The sequence below is a fragment of the Ctenocephalides felis genome, unplaced genomic scaffold, assembly GCF_003426905.1.
Source record: "Ctenocephalides felis isolate EL2017-DRISC unplaced genomic scaffold, ASM342690v1 CF-g0.4_SCAFFOLD_00065, whole genome shotgun sequence".
Lineage (NCBI taxonomy): Eukaryota > Metazoa > Arthropoda > Insecta > Siphonaptera > Pulicidae > Ctenocephalides > Ctenocephalides felis.
This window is the reverse complement of record NW_020536219.1, coordinates 7910-25604: the sequence shown is the minus strand read 5'-3', so window position 1 is coordinate 25604 and position 17695 is coordinate 7910. Positions and strand designations below refer to the sequence as shown.

At 29.0% G+C, this 17695-nt stretch overlaps 1 protein-coding gene and 1 long non-coding RNA gene across 2 annotated transcripts; both read right to left on the bottom strand.

Annotated features, from left to right (window-relative positions):
- Nucleotides 1–2826: 2826 nt before the first annotated feature.
- LOC113367820 (synaptic vesicle 2-related protein-like) lies at nucleotides 2827–11240 on the bottom strand. Its single transcript, XM_026609431.1, has 11 exons — nucleotides 10694–11240; nucleotides 10464–10623; nucleotides 10071–10167; nucleotides 9697–9821; nucleotides 9466–9529; nucleotides 8828–8953; nucleotides 8691–8762; nucleotides 8199–8350; nucleotides 5911–6146; nucleotides 4596–4882; nucleotides 2827–3017 (listed from the first exon to the last, which is right to left on the bottom strand). The coding sequence occupies exons 1-11, from the start codon at nucleotides 10854–10856 to the stop codon at nucleotides 2871–2873; spliced, it is 1629 nt and encodes a 542-aa protein (XP_026465216.1). The 5' UTR covers nucleotides 10857–11240; the 3' UTR covers nucleotides 2827–2870.
- Nucleotides 11241–12484: 1244 nt separating this feature from the next.
- Nucleotides 12485–13314, bottom strand: LOC113367921. The gene is made up of 4 exons (XR_003366317.1): nucleotides 13064–13314; nucleotides 12860–13000; nucleotides 12640–12780; nucleotides 12485–12557 (listed from the first exon to the last, which is right to left on the bottom strand). It is a non-coding gene; the product is annotated as an uncharacterized LOC113367921 (long non-coding RNA).
- Between the last annotated feature and the right edge of the window lie 4381 nt (nucleotides 13315–17695).

The following is a 17695-nucleotide window of genomic DNA, read 5'->3' as shown; positions in this document are numbered from 1 at the left end:
CTTACTCCACGAATATGTAATGATAACGAATTTACAAACATAGAAGAAATTAATAGTAAATTAGACAACTTTCCAGTGGCATATTAGACCATAAGCTTTGCCTATGCATTGAGAGTTGACATTAATATAATACCTCACGTACTATAAGAAAAAAACGGTAGCCTCAACATGGACGACTGTGTTAAGCTAATTTTTCAAGTAGACTGGGAACATTGGCGATAGGTGAAGATCCTAATAACCAGCCAGTTTGAACATTTTTTATATATATTTGAGAAGATAGCTCGGAATACATTTCCGTGCAAACGAGTTTCGATCAAACAATAATGGAAGCCAGCGCAATCTGAAGACCTCCTAAAAATGAAAAAAAAAGATTGACTTATTACATGGCGCGTTTAAACAAACAAAAAGGGCCGATTTTAAGGCTTTTACGAGAATCTGGAACGACAATACAGCCAAAAGATGGAGCATGAAAATAAAAACAAACCAATGTAAAGGATATATGTTATCATAATATGGAACATACTCAAAATAAAAAGATAAACGGGAATGAGTTTTGCAGAAATATAAGTCAGGAGGCACCTAACGCGAGACTTCAGAAAAATTAACCCTTTCGACTCGGATGCCGCCGCTCCGGCGGCAAAGTCATTTTACCCCGTTGCGCTCGGATGCCGCCGGATTAATTTATTAGCTCATGATCCCCATAATTCTAATAAAGATCTGTGAAGAAATGATTGTTTAAACAATATAGCATGGTTTGAGTGCATTTTTTTTTAATTTTCAAAATTTTCTATTTTATTATCATAATAACTATATTTAATAGCAATATAACCACATTTTGAAAAAAATCCGATACAAAAAAAATTCCGAGTTGAGAGATAAGTATAGCACTATAATATTCCGAGCGCAGCGTACCGAAATAGCAGTCCGACTCCCGAGTGGAAAGTGTTAATACAATTCATGCTATTCTATACTTTTGTAAGTAATGTAAGATTCACTGAAAGACCATCAAGATCAGCGGGGCGGACCACTAGTTTGCAAACTCAGCAAAGCTTTTGGTTATGTTCCACATGACATCTATTCCCATATATTTGGAATACTACAGATTTAGAGTCGTAGCTTTAAAACTTTTGCAATCTTACTTCAGTATCGGATCATGATAATAAATGTTCATTCTATAAAACTGCCCAAGGAAGTATTCTTGAATCACTTCTTTTCATCATATTTGTAAATGATTTATCACCAAACATGCCACAACACAACGGAATTTGCAGAACGCAGATTTGGCGGTTACGGATGTCAGCATCGCAAATATGAAAGAAAAAATTCAGCATACTCACAAACAAGCTGAAAATAGATTTTAAATTTTTAGCTAATAAAATTGTACTGAACAATAAGAAAACAGTCCATATCAACTTCACTTCCAGTAGGAAGCATAAAGAGCTGCATGGAGGTGAGGTCTTACCTACTCTCTTACATGCTCTTTTATCTATGGGTCTTACTATGGACAGTTTGCTAATTTGGGCGAAGCACAAAAGTACGATATGCACCAAGCTCTCGAAATCAATTTATGCTATCAGAAAAGTTAGATATAAATGGGGAATGCTCCAGAGAGGCCTACTTTGTCATTTCACTCTTTGTTTTCATATGGCATATTAGAATGGAAATACTCGGTGCATATTCCAAATGCGGACCTATGGTTTCAAAATATAGAATACTAAGGGCCACAGCCTTTACATCTACCAGCAGGTGATTGCGGTTCATGCAGACTGAACAAACTATGTACTGAGAAGTGATATCCATGGCCACAACACGCGAGACAGAGGTGCTGTTCTACTTCCAATAATTCCAAAAGTTGTAGTTCTGACAAGGGAACAAGCTATGTGTCGACAATCACAACAGACTTTCTAATTTCAACTACTGTCAAAAAATATCTTGTGGAACAACCTATTTTTATTAGATCAATGAATTTAATATCTATGAATTATTAATTATTTAGTTAATCCTTGAGTTGTTAATAAATATCATTTATATTATTATAGTCATATTATAATATTATGATAAGAATAGTTATTGTATTGAAGTAAATTGTAAAATATTGAATTGAAATAGTTTATATATATATGTATAATCATTGATACATCGATATATATTGCAGGTGGTATGACAACTGCATATATGCGGGCCTTATCCGTAGTAGAATGTTATTGCTGCGATGGAAACAAATGGGTACCTGGTGTAGCAGAAATTCCCACCAAATTGTCGGGGCATGCTTCAGTTAGTTTACCACCGGCTAGTGTTTTATAATAATCATAAAAAGGTCAAAATTATTTGCTTGCAAATAAATTTGTTTGAAGACAAAAATACAGAAATAACTAGCTAATCAAGGTAATTAGAAACAATGCCAAATAGATATCATTATCATGGAAGGTCTTTCAAAATCCCAATGAATCATAATCATTTCAAATTAATTAAATTATATAAATGAATGTTTTGGAAAAATAATGAGAAAACGGTAATATTAAATACTAACATTTGTTACCAATAATATATTTTGAATAAACGAGAAAATTAATATATATATATATATATATATATATATATATATATATACATATATATATATGTATATATATATATATATATATATTTTAACACTGCAAAAAATAAACAACTTCAACTCTTTCAAAACAAAACAGCAGATAAAGTAAAAATATATATTATATTTTAGATAAATAAATATAAATTTATATATATATATATATATATATATATATATATATAGTTTGTTAAATAAATAAACTTGTTATTAGCTATAATATTTGGACGGTAATTATTAATCACTTAGGTACTCAATTTTAAAGCTCACAATTTCATTGAGATTGTGTATTTACTTCACTGGATTCCCCTAAATCAAGGCCTTTGGTTTCATAAGGTAAAAGTAAGCACGCTATACAAGCGAGGATAGCTACTCCACAATATACGCCTACTGCGGTACTTGGAGCACTCTGCAGTAATACCTACAAACAAATGTTATGAGTAGTAATAAAGTATTTTTCTATTATGTTTCAAACTTATAAAAATAAATATAAATAATGTTATGGCATTAAATTCTAAATTATTAACATTTAAATATAATCTACCACAAAAACTAGAAGTAAAAATAATGTTATGACATAAAATAAAACACTGAAGCATAGAAAAAGTACAATACTATACTATAGTATTGAAAATTTATTATCTGCAGTAGTACATGCTATAAGATCATTTTTTAAATTAATAAAATTGTAGCAATGCACTAAAAAGAGTAATAAGTCTGCACTTTCTACAAGTGTACAGTATTAGGAATACTGATACAAAAAATGCTATCAAAATGAATAGATTATCATTTTATGCCTAACTTACCTGGCAAATCTCAGATCAATATAGTTTAGAGCTTGTGCTACACAATTAAAGTGCAGAACATATAAACATTTATATTTAGAAAATAATAATAAATAAAGAATAATACATTTTACATTTAGAAAATTCTATTTTACATGCATGTGAAAAACAACTCTAAGGTATATGTTACTTTACACTAATATTGAAGTAAAACTTCTTTAGGCGCGACTAACGGTGGAAATCCGTGCAAATGCAACGGAAGTGCGTTACGGCAGATAAGGTAAGATAAGTGGGCCAAAGATTCGTTATTCGCTCTCGATGATATCATTTCTATACTGGTCGATAGTGATTAGACTTCGCGTATGTAAATAGATTTCTGTCGTTGTGTGCGTACCGAAATCAACAAAGAAATCGGCATAGATAAACATTTTAAAGTTATAACATGGTACAAATGTTGATTACATTACATTATTGTTTTTAAATATTATACATATTGCTATTATAAAATATTCGATTTAAAAAACATTCGATTCCTATTGATAGAAAGATGTGCTGATTAGTGTTTGGCAAAGGCAGGTCCAGCCGTTACGGAGATAAAGAGCAAAGAGTGCAGAAAATAGAAATCAAATTTTTGAGAGAACGTAGCATCCCGATTTGAATGATCTAAAAAACATTCAATTTTTAATGATTGGAAGAAATGGTGATTAATTTCTGGCAAAGGCAGGTTCAGCCATTTTGAAGATACCAAACTAAATGTACAAAAAATTGCAGTTTTTCAGAGAAATAAACATCCAATTTGAATAATTCAAAAAACTTTCTGCTTGTATTGACGAAACAATTGCTTTTGGAAAATAAAATTTCATTTCAATTTTTTTTCTCAGATTTTTTTTTTTGTATATCAAAAATAATTCAGATTTCAATTTTAATTCTGGTTCAAGTTCTAAAGCTCACTTATATATTTTAAATGAATAATTTTAACTTCGTAATTCAGTTTATATAATTCTTATAAATATTAGACGATATTACAAAATGTATAATAATCTATTTGAAAACATTTAATATTCCTCGAACATTTTGTTATAGTACGGGAAGTTCCATCAGTTTGCCTTAAGGCACAATGCCATACACCACTATTTATATTCGCTATTAAATTTGTATGATAATAAATATAAATAGTAAAAGTAAGGAAGTAAAAATTAATATAATTAACATACTTGTGCAACATACGGAGTTAGCATTGCTCCGAGTCGGGCGACCGCTGAACACGCGCCGACTCCAAGAGAACGGAGCGCCGTTGGATACACCTCCGGTGTATAAACGTAGGCCGCCTGAAATAGTCCGGCAATAACACCGCGGGCCACGAATAGCACGATTGTCAGGAACAAACGATCGCTCACTCGACTGACCAACATACATACGCATACCGCATAAACGATAAACTGAGCAGCCATCGTCTTCTTACGGCCGCAACGTTCAATTATGTAGATTGTGGCAAATATACCTGTAATAAAAGACAATCTTCTTATTCTTCAATTCAAATGCATGATATACAGTAATAAAAAAAATAATTACAGTGGTATATGATTCTCAGTATTGTATTTGTATAGTATTCAATTGAAATAGTCAATAAACATAGAATCAAAACTAGTCGTAAGTGATTTTTCCTTAACCTGTACCGGGTGCCCGGTGTCCATCATTTAGTAATTCTATTATTATATATTCATACACAAAATTAATGAAAAATTGTGAAATATATATCACTTATTAATATTTTTGGAGTATAAAAAGAATTACAAATCAAAGTCGCAAAGCAATAATCGATCGAAAGTACAGTGCCGTCGATCCATAGGCGCAAATTAATTTTTGAAGACCTATTCATTGCTCCTCCTCTTACACATAAATGTGTATTGCCCGGTTAAGAGATTAAAAGAAGATGCATGACATAATAATAGCCTTAAGCAATAAAAATTAAGATTCAGCTATTTAGATAAAATTTTTAACTGTATTGTAGTTTCTGTTTTCACTAAAAACTAATCAATCCAAATTGTATTAATTCAATTTGAATTATTAAACACATTTCATACTACTCCATGTTCTAAAAACGTATTTTATTCAAGTATAAATGTAAACGGTAACTTTCAACTACTTTTTGTAGGTGTATAATATTTTAGTATTATAATCTCCCATACAAAGTTTCAATAAAAACGTAAAAAAAATCAACGCGATGAACGCCTAACTTATTCAGAAAAGCGGTCCAAGATTTTTCGTGAGACGTTCAACAACAAATTATGCACTTTTTCACTAATTTGTCTCTCAAAACACAACGCAAATCCTTATCAAGTTTCATCTGTGTATGTACATGTGTGTGTACTATTTTTAATTTTAGTGTGAAACAATTCAGAATGAATTAAAATGACGCTAAAACAAAATTAATAAACCGAATTTACTGGAAAAAACATAAGGGTCTCCTTTGGAAAGACAATAATGGTTTACATTAAAATTGCTCAAATACAAAAACATTGTCTATACCTGGAAACTCAGCAAGGGTTGTCCATAACAAATCCATATAATCTGGGGTCGTAAGAGGGTGACAAGTATTGATCACTGTTTGATTATCAAATGTCATATTCCCTATGCTCGAAGAATTAAACAATATGACTTCATGCAAGGTTTTCACAGTTTCATTTAAATTAGTCATAGTAACTGGTGCAAAAAGTTCAGTTGTCATTAACACTAAACCATAATAGCAAAAAGCACATGCCATCCTAAAAAATACATTGATTGATTTATATATTGATTATATATATATATATATATATATATATATATATATAAATATAAATGTTAAATATGAATACAACATTCAGATTTTTAACAAACACTTTATTTAATAACTACAGACGTTTCGAGACCATGGTCATTTTCATGCCTCATTTTCAATGTAATTTCAAAACAGAAAAATTATATAATAATACATTATTTAATAGTTTATTCAAATTATATTTAATTCTTAAAAAACAAAAAACACCAACTATCTCTTACAATGATTGACACAGTACTAAACATGTGAATATGTACAGAAATATTTGAAAACAAATCTTAGGTGTCGAAGAAGAAGAGACAAGAATGGATATTATTACAATGTAAACAAAAAGAATGGCGCGATCGAATACTAAAATCAACTAATGTGAAAACAGATTAATTTATTGAAGAGAATAAGATAAATGAAAAAAATTATTAATTATTAATGATGTTTATATAAGAGTCGTGTAAAATATTTGTGACGGTTCTCAGATTTGCGCTATTGTTAGTCCGAACGGAGCATGGCAATGATTCTGCGATGTTCCGTTTAAATGAGTCTTTTTCATGGAATATGGATTCTCAATATCAAACTTATGGTTGTTGATATTAGCATTATCCACAAGCATACCTTTGAATTTTTATTATCTATTTTTTCGCATTGTAATTCATTAGCCAGACTTGTCAGAACTTAGATAAAGAAAACTCAGGCAACATGAATTACCATGCAAAAAAAAAAAGATAATGAAAAATTTAAAAGTACGCTTGTGTATCATGCTAATATCAGGAACCATAAGTTTGATTTTATAATCCCCAAAACTAATTCCATAAAAAAAGACTTATTTAAACAGAGCATGGCAGAATCAATGTTAATAGTTTGGACTTTTCGAATGTATTATTAGTATATAGTTTTTACTGTTAAATTAAACTGAAGACCAGATATACCATGGTCTCGAAACGTCTGTGATGATTAAATTAAAGCGTGGGTTAAAAATCTGAGTGTTGTATTGTTCATATTTAACAATTAATATTCGTTCCACTCATATCACAAAATTCTATATTATATATATATATATATATATATATATATATATACATACACACACACACATACACCCTATTCATTCATTTAATTTTTTTATATATATATATATACTAGCTGGCCCGGTAAATGCAGTCGAGCCATAAATATTTCTAGAAAAATTTTAGTATAAAATAGTAACTGATTATGAATGCAGAACTAGGTGGTAACTATGTGAAAGGGAAAACACCAACTATATGGATGGTTTACCCACTGAAATGCATGTCCCAAATATTCCTGGGACATTAATAGTCTTTGCACATGCAAGCCTAATCTGAAACTGATTTCATTTCAATTGAATTGGCACATTTGAAGATTCAAGGTGGTAATATATTATTACAGAGCTTTTCATTAATTCATTTATTTTTTACCTACAAAGCTAAATCCATACATTCATTTGTGAATTATGTTATGGCATGTTTAGCAAATCGAGTGAGGTTGCGGCAAAGTGCACAGCTTTGCCATAGATTTGTATTGTACTTTCTTTTTGTTAAAACTCTCTTTTTGCAAGCCATTCAAAAACTAAGAACTTTTGGTGCACATCAAGAAAAATATTTGTACAATAGGATAATTCTGCAAATCAGTGATTATGCAAGAATTGATAGATAACTTGATTCATCTAGTTTTATTGGTTTCAATCTTGCCATCTCCAATATATAAAAATGGTTTTAAAAATGTTTCAGCAGATCTCAAAAATTTTGATCTAAATTCAATGAAAAACTTGAACAGAAAAGACAATAATTGTTCAGTTATCGTGCTATATGAAAAATTTGATTACTAAGATGTTTATTACAGAATAGGGATTGGTTGTAGAAGAGTAAAAATTTAGGGATGTATGTGTTTTTTAATAATGAATCATAAAAAGATAAAAACTCATAATTTCCCAACATGAGATTTGGCTTAACGTCAAGGTCTGGGACACCCTATATATATTTACCAAATTGCCCATAAAAGAAGAGATGTTTGGCGCAAGTGTGGTGCTAATAATCCCATTAAACGACCTCTGTTTAAGTCATTTTTCATAACACTGCCATTACCATCTAAAACCAATCGACCTAGCAGCATTGGTCTACCATTATCTTTAGCAACCTAATAAAGAAAAGAAAAAGCACAATAAATAATAATACATAATAGTGCATTAGTTTAATATCTGAAGTTTGTAATTTCAGTTATGTAACTGAAAATTTCAAAAAATCGTCTTATTAACTATTAATTATGGTAAGTGTCAAAGCAAATTATACATTTCACAATGAAATATTATGACTTCAACCCTTATCAGTCATTAGCGTCAAAGTATTCTTGTCACGTCACAGGTGATTTCCGACCGATAAGGGTTAATGGATAAATTTTGTAAATAATAAAATATTTTTCCAACTTATTTGGTTTTGTAGTTATTTTTAAATTTCAAAATATTGATTAATAAATTCACCTGATGTAGTGTTGATAAAGCTTTCTCAGTTTGACCACAAGCAATATGATACCTAGCAGACTCCGGTAGCCACTAAAATATTTCTATTATAACTATAGGAATTAAAATTAAGTATATCATATAATTCAATTATGTACTGGAGTAACTATAGCGAATGCCAACAATGGTATTGTGGATAATCCTAAAAGCCAACGCCATCCTAGAGTGGGCATGACTGCAAGTGCCAATACGACTTCTAGGCACGCACCAAGTGCCCAAAAACACTAAAACAAATATCTTCTGATTTTAGTGATTAAATTATATTTTTTAAAAATACCACCCAGAAGCTCATCATGCAATAAAATAATTAAATCAAAATATTTGGGGTTTAAGTGTATGGTTGGGCAGCAGAACAAATATTTTTTCAATAAAAATTATTTTAAAAATTCAGCAAAAATTTAAAAAAAATCAACTAAAACTGCAAAGTGAATTAGTTATTAGTTATTATGTATTATCAAATATATCATCAGCTTAACTTTACGGAAAACTATCATTAATAAAATAATATTAAAACCAAAATTAAAAATCATTAAAATATAACTAAAAATAATTTGAACTTATGCTTTATAATATTTTAAAGTCTTTTTACTAGATATTTAGTTTTTTAAATAATGAGCAAATCAAAAATGCTCTCACAAACATGACATGAATAAAATGGAAATGATGCATTTTAAAAACATTAATGTAAACAAGAAATTATAATGATAAAAGTATAAAACATGAATGATAAACTTACATCTAAAAGAACTACACACTTAGCTCTTTGTTGAGTTGGTAGAAATTCAGCATAAAGTGTAACTCTTGAAGTAATAAAACAAAAAATCCACAGAAAGCACATTTGAAGATGCATGAAATGAAATACATGTACATTGGTGAAATCAAAATATATAAATGATTTACAAAGAAAAAAAATGAACTAAAAACAAATCCCAAAATTCTAGCTAACTCTTTCAAATATATTACTCACGATTGTGGTACACATCCAATAGCAAAGCCTACAAGACCTCTTAGTAAAAGCAACCAGAGAAAACTAGGAGCTACTGCACTCAATAGTCCATACAATAATAATAAAACAGAACATAGTGTCAAAGCCTGAAAATAAAACAAATTAAATATGAATTATTTTAAGAGTAATATTTGGAATGTATATTTGAGGTATTGTTTTAATATTAAATGAAAACGAGAAGTATTTATATAATATATTCCAAAATATTACTTGAGAATAATTATTTATAAACTATAAAATATATATAAAAAATTACATTCATTGTTTGGTTTAATAAGTACTAGAGATATTATAATGTACAAACCAGATCATATTATATAATTTAATAATCTTACTGGTTTCCTTCCATATCTATCACTAAGATGGCCCCAAAATGTTGAACTCAGCATCATTCCCATAAATACTACTGTTGTAACTAGCGCTTGCTGATATCTGTAGTAAATATATAGTTTTTTCGTAATAATAATATATATTTCAACTATCATGATAATATAATATATCTTGTATTTCAATAAATAAACATGATCTCATAAATTTTAATATTTTATACTGTTTTATATATGCAATAAAGCCATATTCTGTTAAGTAATTTTTACTTATTTTCTATATAAAATGCACAATGTTAAATTTCATTAGTACAGAGTTTGATTTTTAATTTATTTTTGAATAGTTTTGCTACAAATATTCTTGTGCCAAACAAAAGAATAGTAAAAAAAATAATTGTATACTTGGAGATTCCCCAATGGCAATGCAGAGCTGGTGCTAGCATACTCAAAATAGACATCTCCATAGAGTCTGCCATCCAGCATAATCCAGTTGCTAGCGAAAGCTTTACTTGAAACCAACCAAAACCTAACGCATTGACAGCCTGGGGTACAGTAAATGTGTCTATATAAAGAAAGATATTTTGTTAAGCTATTACTTAAAGTAGCTTGGATTATTATGATTAACCACATACCATCTGGTACAACGCTAACTGTAGTTAATTCTATTTCTTGAGCAGTAAAATGATCTGTACTGGAAATAGCAGTTGGAGAGATATTTGCAGTAGAATCATTTATATTTTCTGGATGGCTTGTGCCATCCATTTCTTCATAACCATGAGATCTACGCAAAGCCATTGTTTTTTTTTATTTATTTTTAAAAGAAAGCTGCCTCAAACGTAACAAGACCAGAACAAAACGTTATATACAAAACATTTTTAAAAAAATTTAAAGTGCAGTATAAAAATAAAATGAATATATTAAAGTAGCTCATATAAATGATATGTCATTTATTATAAAAATTAATTTTGTGGGTCACTGCACTATTAAATTGCGAATTGGTACGCTGAATTTTACACATAACGGTACGTCGCTAAAACATTGATTGAAATAAAAAGTTTAACTAGCAACTAATAAATGTAATTGTGCTTTCAACGCACTATCACACATAAAAGTTGCACAATGACATTAATATGAAAATTACTTAATGATTTAAAGAATTATTAGTATTTTACAGAAACCATTCTGTCATAACTTCTAACTGTACATACATTCTCCGCTAATTTGACATATCATTGACATCTCGTGAGCGCTCAAACTGAGAGATGGTGCCACCTGTGACTTTTATTATGCTTATTTATCTTGTATCTATGGTATTCATACTAGTGGTGTATGGCATCGTACCTTAAGGCGAATTGCTGGAGCTTCCCGTATCAAAAATTATTTTTTTTGAAAAAGATTTTTTTTTAACTTTTAAAAAATTAGGCTCGAGAAGTTTTAAATCGTTAAAATCGTAAAAATTGAGGTTTTGAAAAAAATGTTTTGTTTTATTTTGAAATATTTTGGAAATGTTGAACTTTTTTTCAAAGCAATCGTACTGCTTCAGCTGCATAGAGACGAATTATCGAAACGCGTAAAAGCGCCGCGTCGCCGTCTAACGGATAAACGATTTTACGGAACCCATAGAAATATAAACAAAATTTATTCGTTTTATTAAAATCTCTATAAAATATCTGATAATTTGATGAACATATGTCTATCATTTTTGACCGCCAAATGGCATTTTTTTTTACTATTCTTACTAAATTTCCGAAACCGCTAGACCTGCCTTCCCAAAAATTTAATCAGTTTTTGTCTATACAAGTAAAATGTTTAAAATCGGACACTCCATTCTCTTTCCGTTACCATTTTTGGGACTTTTTGCCCCGTATCTTCGCCCAGTAAACCACAAAACGTAATGAAAACGTTAATAGAACGTAACCCAGTAAACCACAAAACGTAATGAAAACGTTAATAGAACGTAACAGATTATACGTAAAACATAACGGTTACGTAACCTAAGAGGCACACAGACGTATCTATTTCCGCCTCCAAAACGTAACGGTCTGTTTAGTTACGCGAAAACATAACGGTTTCGTTTATGTAACGTTTCCAAATTGCGCGTAAACGTAACGGTTTCGTTTTTGTTAGGTTTCTAATTAACTAAATTAACGTGTAGGTGTCTTTGATGTAACTTAAAAATTTAATAAAATTTCCTGTAAATATAGAAACCATTTTTTATATTAATTTTATTTCATATTATAATTAAGAATTTACAAAATTTACATAACATATACTTAAAATTACAAAACTACAGAATATAAATTTGGATTTTAAAAATTTGATTAATCTAAAACAAAAAATAACAATTCTAACAAATTTCTATTTAACAGGATGGAATTAAATGTTTTATTTTGATTATAACATTTTAACCATTGAAAATAAGTCTTGTGTAAAATTCTTGGCCACCTTTGTTTATCAAATTGAAACCATTTCACTGCTTTCTGTTTGTAAATGTATCTAAAACAGAACCAAACAGGTTAGAAACAATTTCTACAAATTGTTTATTGATAATATTGATTTATATTTTTTGTAACATTACCTCTAAAAATATTCATTATTTTCAAGTTATTGACAGCTAGGCAGTCCTTTCAACAATACCAAAAACATATTAATTCTTCATCGAATTACACTTTAGACAATAAAGAAGATTTTAGTCTCTGAATTTTTAAATATATTTTTGCTGAAGTAAAAACAATAGAAGGTTATGATTTGGAAATATTGTGATTATTATTATAAATTGTAACAATACTTCTAATTACCTCTATTTACTTTCATTATTTATTAAGAACAAAGTGCAGCTAATTCCTTTATGAACATATTGCTCAAATATTGTCTTAATTGTTTCTTGTCAGTTCAGCCAAATTTCATCCACCGACTTTTAAATCATATTTTTGCTAAAACTAAATCATAAAAAATTAATACTAAATCATCTAATCATCTCTAACTATCATAATGGGGTATACCAATTCCATGACACATGACACGAGTGTCATCATTTAATGCTGTAAAAAATTTTATTCTTCTTCAAATCATTTTTTCGTGATGATGGTGGATTATTATTTTATATTCTAACTTTGCATTCATATTCTTTATTTGAGCAAATATCTTTATTATGTTCTGAGTCATTATATTTCTTCAATTGAAAACCATTGTATTAGTTTTTATTCCTGTTTAGCCGAACTATATTATTGTTACTGAAGGGGCTACAAATATTAAATTTGTATTTGTATATCTCATTTTACTAACCTTTTGACTCAACATTGCAATAATCATTGAGGTTATGATTTTTTTGTAGAATTTAATTATTATTTGATAAACATACATTTGATGAAAACATCTACAAATAACAAAATACGCGAATAGAATTTCCATTAAGGTCCAACTATATACTGAAAAAAAAATCATTATTATAATAATATATAAATTAAAATAATTTACACATGTTTTATATTTATACTTACCTTGATCGATTCCATTTTAAACATTTTAACTGCACATTGCATAACTAATACGTTCTACATTAATCATATAAAATATTAATCATATAAATAATGATTAAATAAATGCTTCAAAAGAATGAAATAATTTGCTTGTCAAAAGATCTTCAATATGAAGCGTCCATTAGAGCCATTAGTCATAGACAGAAAAGTAAAATATATAGAGTCACGAAAAACTTTCAATTGTATTTTCGTGCATAGAGTCTCGCATACATAAAAGAGTAGAACACGTAACCTATCTTTTTGACAGTTTTGTGAAACAGCTGTACCACACCGTCCATTTTGTATGTTAAACTTACAAAACACTGTAACTGAACGGTTACGTTATGAAGAAAACCATGCATTAACGTTTAAAGGTTACAATTAAACGTAACATTTACGTTTTATTAACGTAACCATAAAATACATAACAACGTTTCTTCTGTGCTACGTTACTTTAACTTTATGTTACGTTTGTGGTTTACTGGGAACAGATTATACGTAAAACATAACGGTTACGTAACCTAAGAGGCACACAGACGTATCTATTTCCGCCTCAAAAACGTAACGGCCTGTTTAGTTACGCGAAAACATAACGGTTTCGTTTAGGTAACGTTTCCAAATTGCGCGAAAACGTAACGGTTTCGTTTTTGTTAGGTTTCTAAATTACTAAATTAACGTGTAGGTGTCTTTGATGTAACTTAAAAATTTAATAAAATTTCCTGTAAATATAGAAACCATTTTTTATATTAATTTTATTTCATATTATAATTAAGAATTTACAAAATTTACATAACATATACTTAAAATTACAAAACTACAGAATATAAATTTGGATTTTAAAAATTTGATTAATCTAAAACAAAAAATAACAATTCTAACAAATTTCTATTTAACAGGATGGAATTAAATGTTTTATTTTGATTATAAAATTTTAACCATTGAAAATAAGTCTTGTGTAAAATCCTTGGCAACCTTTGTTTATCAAATTGAAACCATTTCACTGCTTTCTGTTTGTAAATGTATCTAAAACAGAACCAAACAGGTTAGAAACAATTTCTACAAATTGTTTATTGATAATATTGATTTAAATTTTTTGTAACATTACCTCTAAAAATATTCATTATTTTCAAGTTATTGACAGCTAGGCAGTCCTTTCAACAATACCAAAAACATATTAATTCTTCATCGAATTACACTTTAGACAATAAAGAAGATTTTAGTCTCTGAATTTTTAAATATATTTTTGCTGAAGTAAAAACAATAGAAGGTTATGATTTGGAAATATTGTGATTATTATTATAAATTGTAACAATACTTCTAATTACCTCTATTTATTTTCATTATTTATTAACAAAGTGCAGCTAATTCCTTTATGAACGTATTGCTCAAATATTGTCTTAATTGTTTCTTGTCAGTTCAGCCAAATTTCATCCACCGACTTTTAAATCATATTTTTGCTAAAACTAAATCATAAAAAATTAATACTAAATCATCTAATCATCTCTAACTATCATAATGGGGTATACCAATTCCATGACACATGACACGAGTGTCATCATTTAATGCTGTAAAAAATTTTATTCTTCTTCAAATCATTTTTTCGTGATGATGGTGGATTATTATTTTATATTCTAACTTTGCATTCATATTCTTTATTTGAGCAAATATCTTTATTATGTTCTGAGTCATTATATTTCTTCAATTGAAAACCATTGTATTAGTTTTTATTCCTGTTTAGCCGAACTATATTATTGTTACTGAAGGGGCTACAAATATTAAATTTGTATTTGTATATCTCATTTTTACTAACTTTTTGACTCAACATTGCAATAATCATTGAGGTTATGATTTTTTTGTAGAATTTAATTATTATTTGATAAACATACATTTGATGAAAACATCTACAAATAACAAAGTACGCGAATAGAATTTCCATTAAGGTCCAACTATATACTGAAAAAAAAAATCATTATTATAATAATATATAAATTAAAATAATTTACACATGTTTTATATTTATACTTACCTTGATCGATTCCATTTTAAACATTTTAACTGCACACTGCATAACTAATACGTTCTACATTAATCATATAAAATATTAATCATATAAATAATGATTAAATAAATGCTTCAAAAGAATGAAATAATTTGCTTGTCAAAAGATCTTCAATATGAAGCGTCCATTAGAGCCATTAGTCATAGACAGAAAAGTAAAATATATAGAGTCACGAATAACTTTCAATTGTATTTTCGTGCATAGAGTCTCGCATACATAAAAGAGTAGAACACGTAACCTATCTTTTTGACAGTTTTGTGAAACAGCTGTACCACACCGTCCATTTTGTATGTTAAACTTACAAAACACTGTAACTGAACGGTTACGTTATGAAGAAAACCATGCATTAACGTTTAAAGGTTACAAATAAACGTAACATTTACGTTTTATTAACGTAACCATAAAATACATAACAACGTTTCTTCTGTGCTACGTTACTTTAACTTTATGTTACGTTTGTGGTTTACTGGGCGGAATGGCTAGACCTGTCTTTGCCAAAAACTAATCAGCACGTCTCCTTATCAATACGAATTGAATGTTTTTTAAATTATTCAAATCGGTTAATCGGTGTTCCCGAAATCGTCGACGAAAATTTGTATCCGCGCGCACACACACATACATTCATTTTTCTAAGGTATTCCAAAATGTTCAGAAATCTCTAAAACGTGAAGATATATAAAAACTTTAATTCTCGATTTTTATGCGATTACTATAACTTACCCTACACTGGAAGTTAATAATTCATGAGTAGCCCCCTCAAGCCCTGATAGACAAATAAACATATAGCCCTGGTATTCTATTTAAGCTTATTTATATATAATGATACCACAAATCGCCTACCCCATAGATAAATGGGGATAAATATAAACTAGTGGTGTATGGCAACGTGCCTTAAGGCAAATTGCTGTAACTTCCCGTACCGTAATAAAGTTCGGTATAATATGAATTCGATGAATGTTAAATGTTTTCAAATAGATTATTATGAATACCGCAGCAACTTATATATGTTTACAGAAAAGTAAATAAAATTCAAAAAGTAAGTAAAACTCAATCAATCGAATTTAATATGAAAGACATCGTCTAATATTTATAAGAATTGTAGAAACTAAATTGCAAAGTTAAAATAATTTATGTGAAGTAGCTAAAGTGAGCTTTAGAACTTTAGCTAGAATTGAAATTAAAATTCGAATTATATATTTTCGATATTCAAATTTTTTCTCAAGCAGGTGGACCTGCCTTAGTCAAAAACTAATCACCACTTCTTCCCGTCATTACGAATTGAATGTTTTTTAGATCATTCAAATCGGATGCTTCGTTCTCTAAAAAACTCGATTTTTATTTTCTGCATTTTTTGAATTGTATCTCCGAAAAGGTTGAACCCGCCTTTGCTAAACACTAAGTAGCATATCTCCCTATCAATAGAAATCGAATATTTATTTAAAACCATTCAAATCGGTTGATCCGTGCGCTCGAAAACGTGAACGAAAAATTGTATCCATACATACACACACATCCATTACTAATACATACATTTTTTCTGAGGTATGTTCAGAAACCTTCAAAACGTAAAGAAATGTGAAAATTTTTGGACGATTACAATAACTTACCCTACTAGTTCAGTCATTTAGTAGTTTTACCTTAACAGTTTTCCGAGAGTTTTGAAAATTGGTGATTTTATAGATTTTGATGTGATCTTTACGAATTTCAACTTTGCCACCTCGAATTTTTGCCGCTGCCGCCGCTATATTGGAAAAATTGCGTCAAAAATCAGTTTTTCAACGATATCTCCTTTCTGACTCATGTTACATTAAAATAACTATATACAAAATTAAACTAGACAAAATTTTCTATAATTTATTCAATAACGTTTTTTTCTGTACCGTCAATAGTTTTAGCGTACGTGCGCCGCAAAGTTTCTGCTGCTCGCGCCACCATCGGATATTTAGCCGCTCTTTGCGCTTGAACGCATTCTCTCTAATAAATATATAATTTCAATAATGAATTAAGCTTTTCTGCTCAGGTCTGGCCTAGAAATAACATAAATTAATCATTTTTGT

Coding starts and splice junctions, on each gene's coding strand:
- LOC113367820 (XM_026609431.1), bottom strand. CDS start 10,856: ATGGCTTTGCGTAGATCTCATGGTTATGAAGAAATGGATGGCACAAGC. Junction 8,763..8,827: donor CATTCGCTATAGTTACTCCA/GTACATAATTGA, acceptor GAAATATTTTAG/TGGCTACCGGAGTCTGCTAG. Junction 6,147..8,198: donor CTTCTTTTATGGGCAATTTG/GTAAATATATAT, acceptor TGTATTTTTTAG/GATGGCATGTGCTTTTTGCT.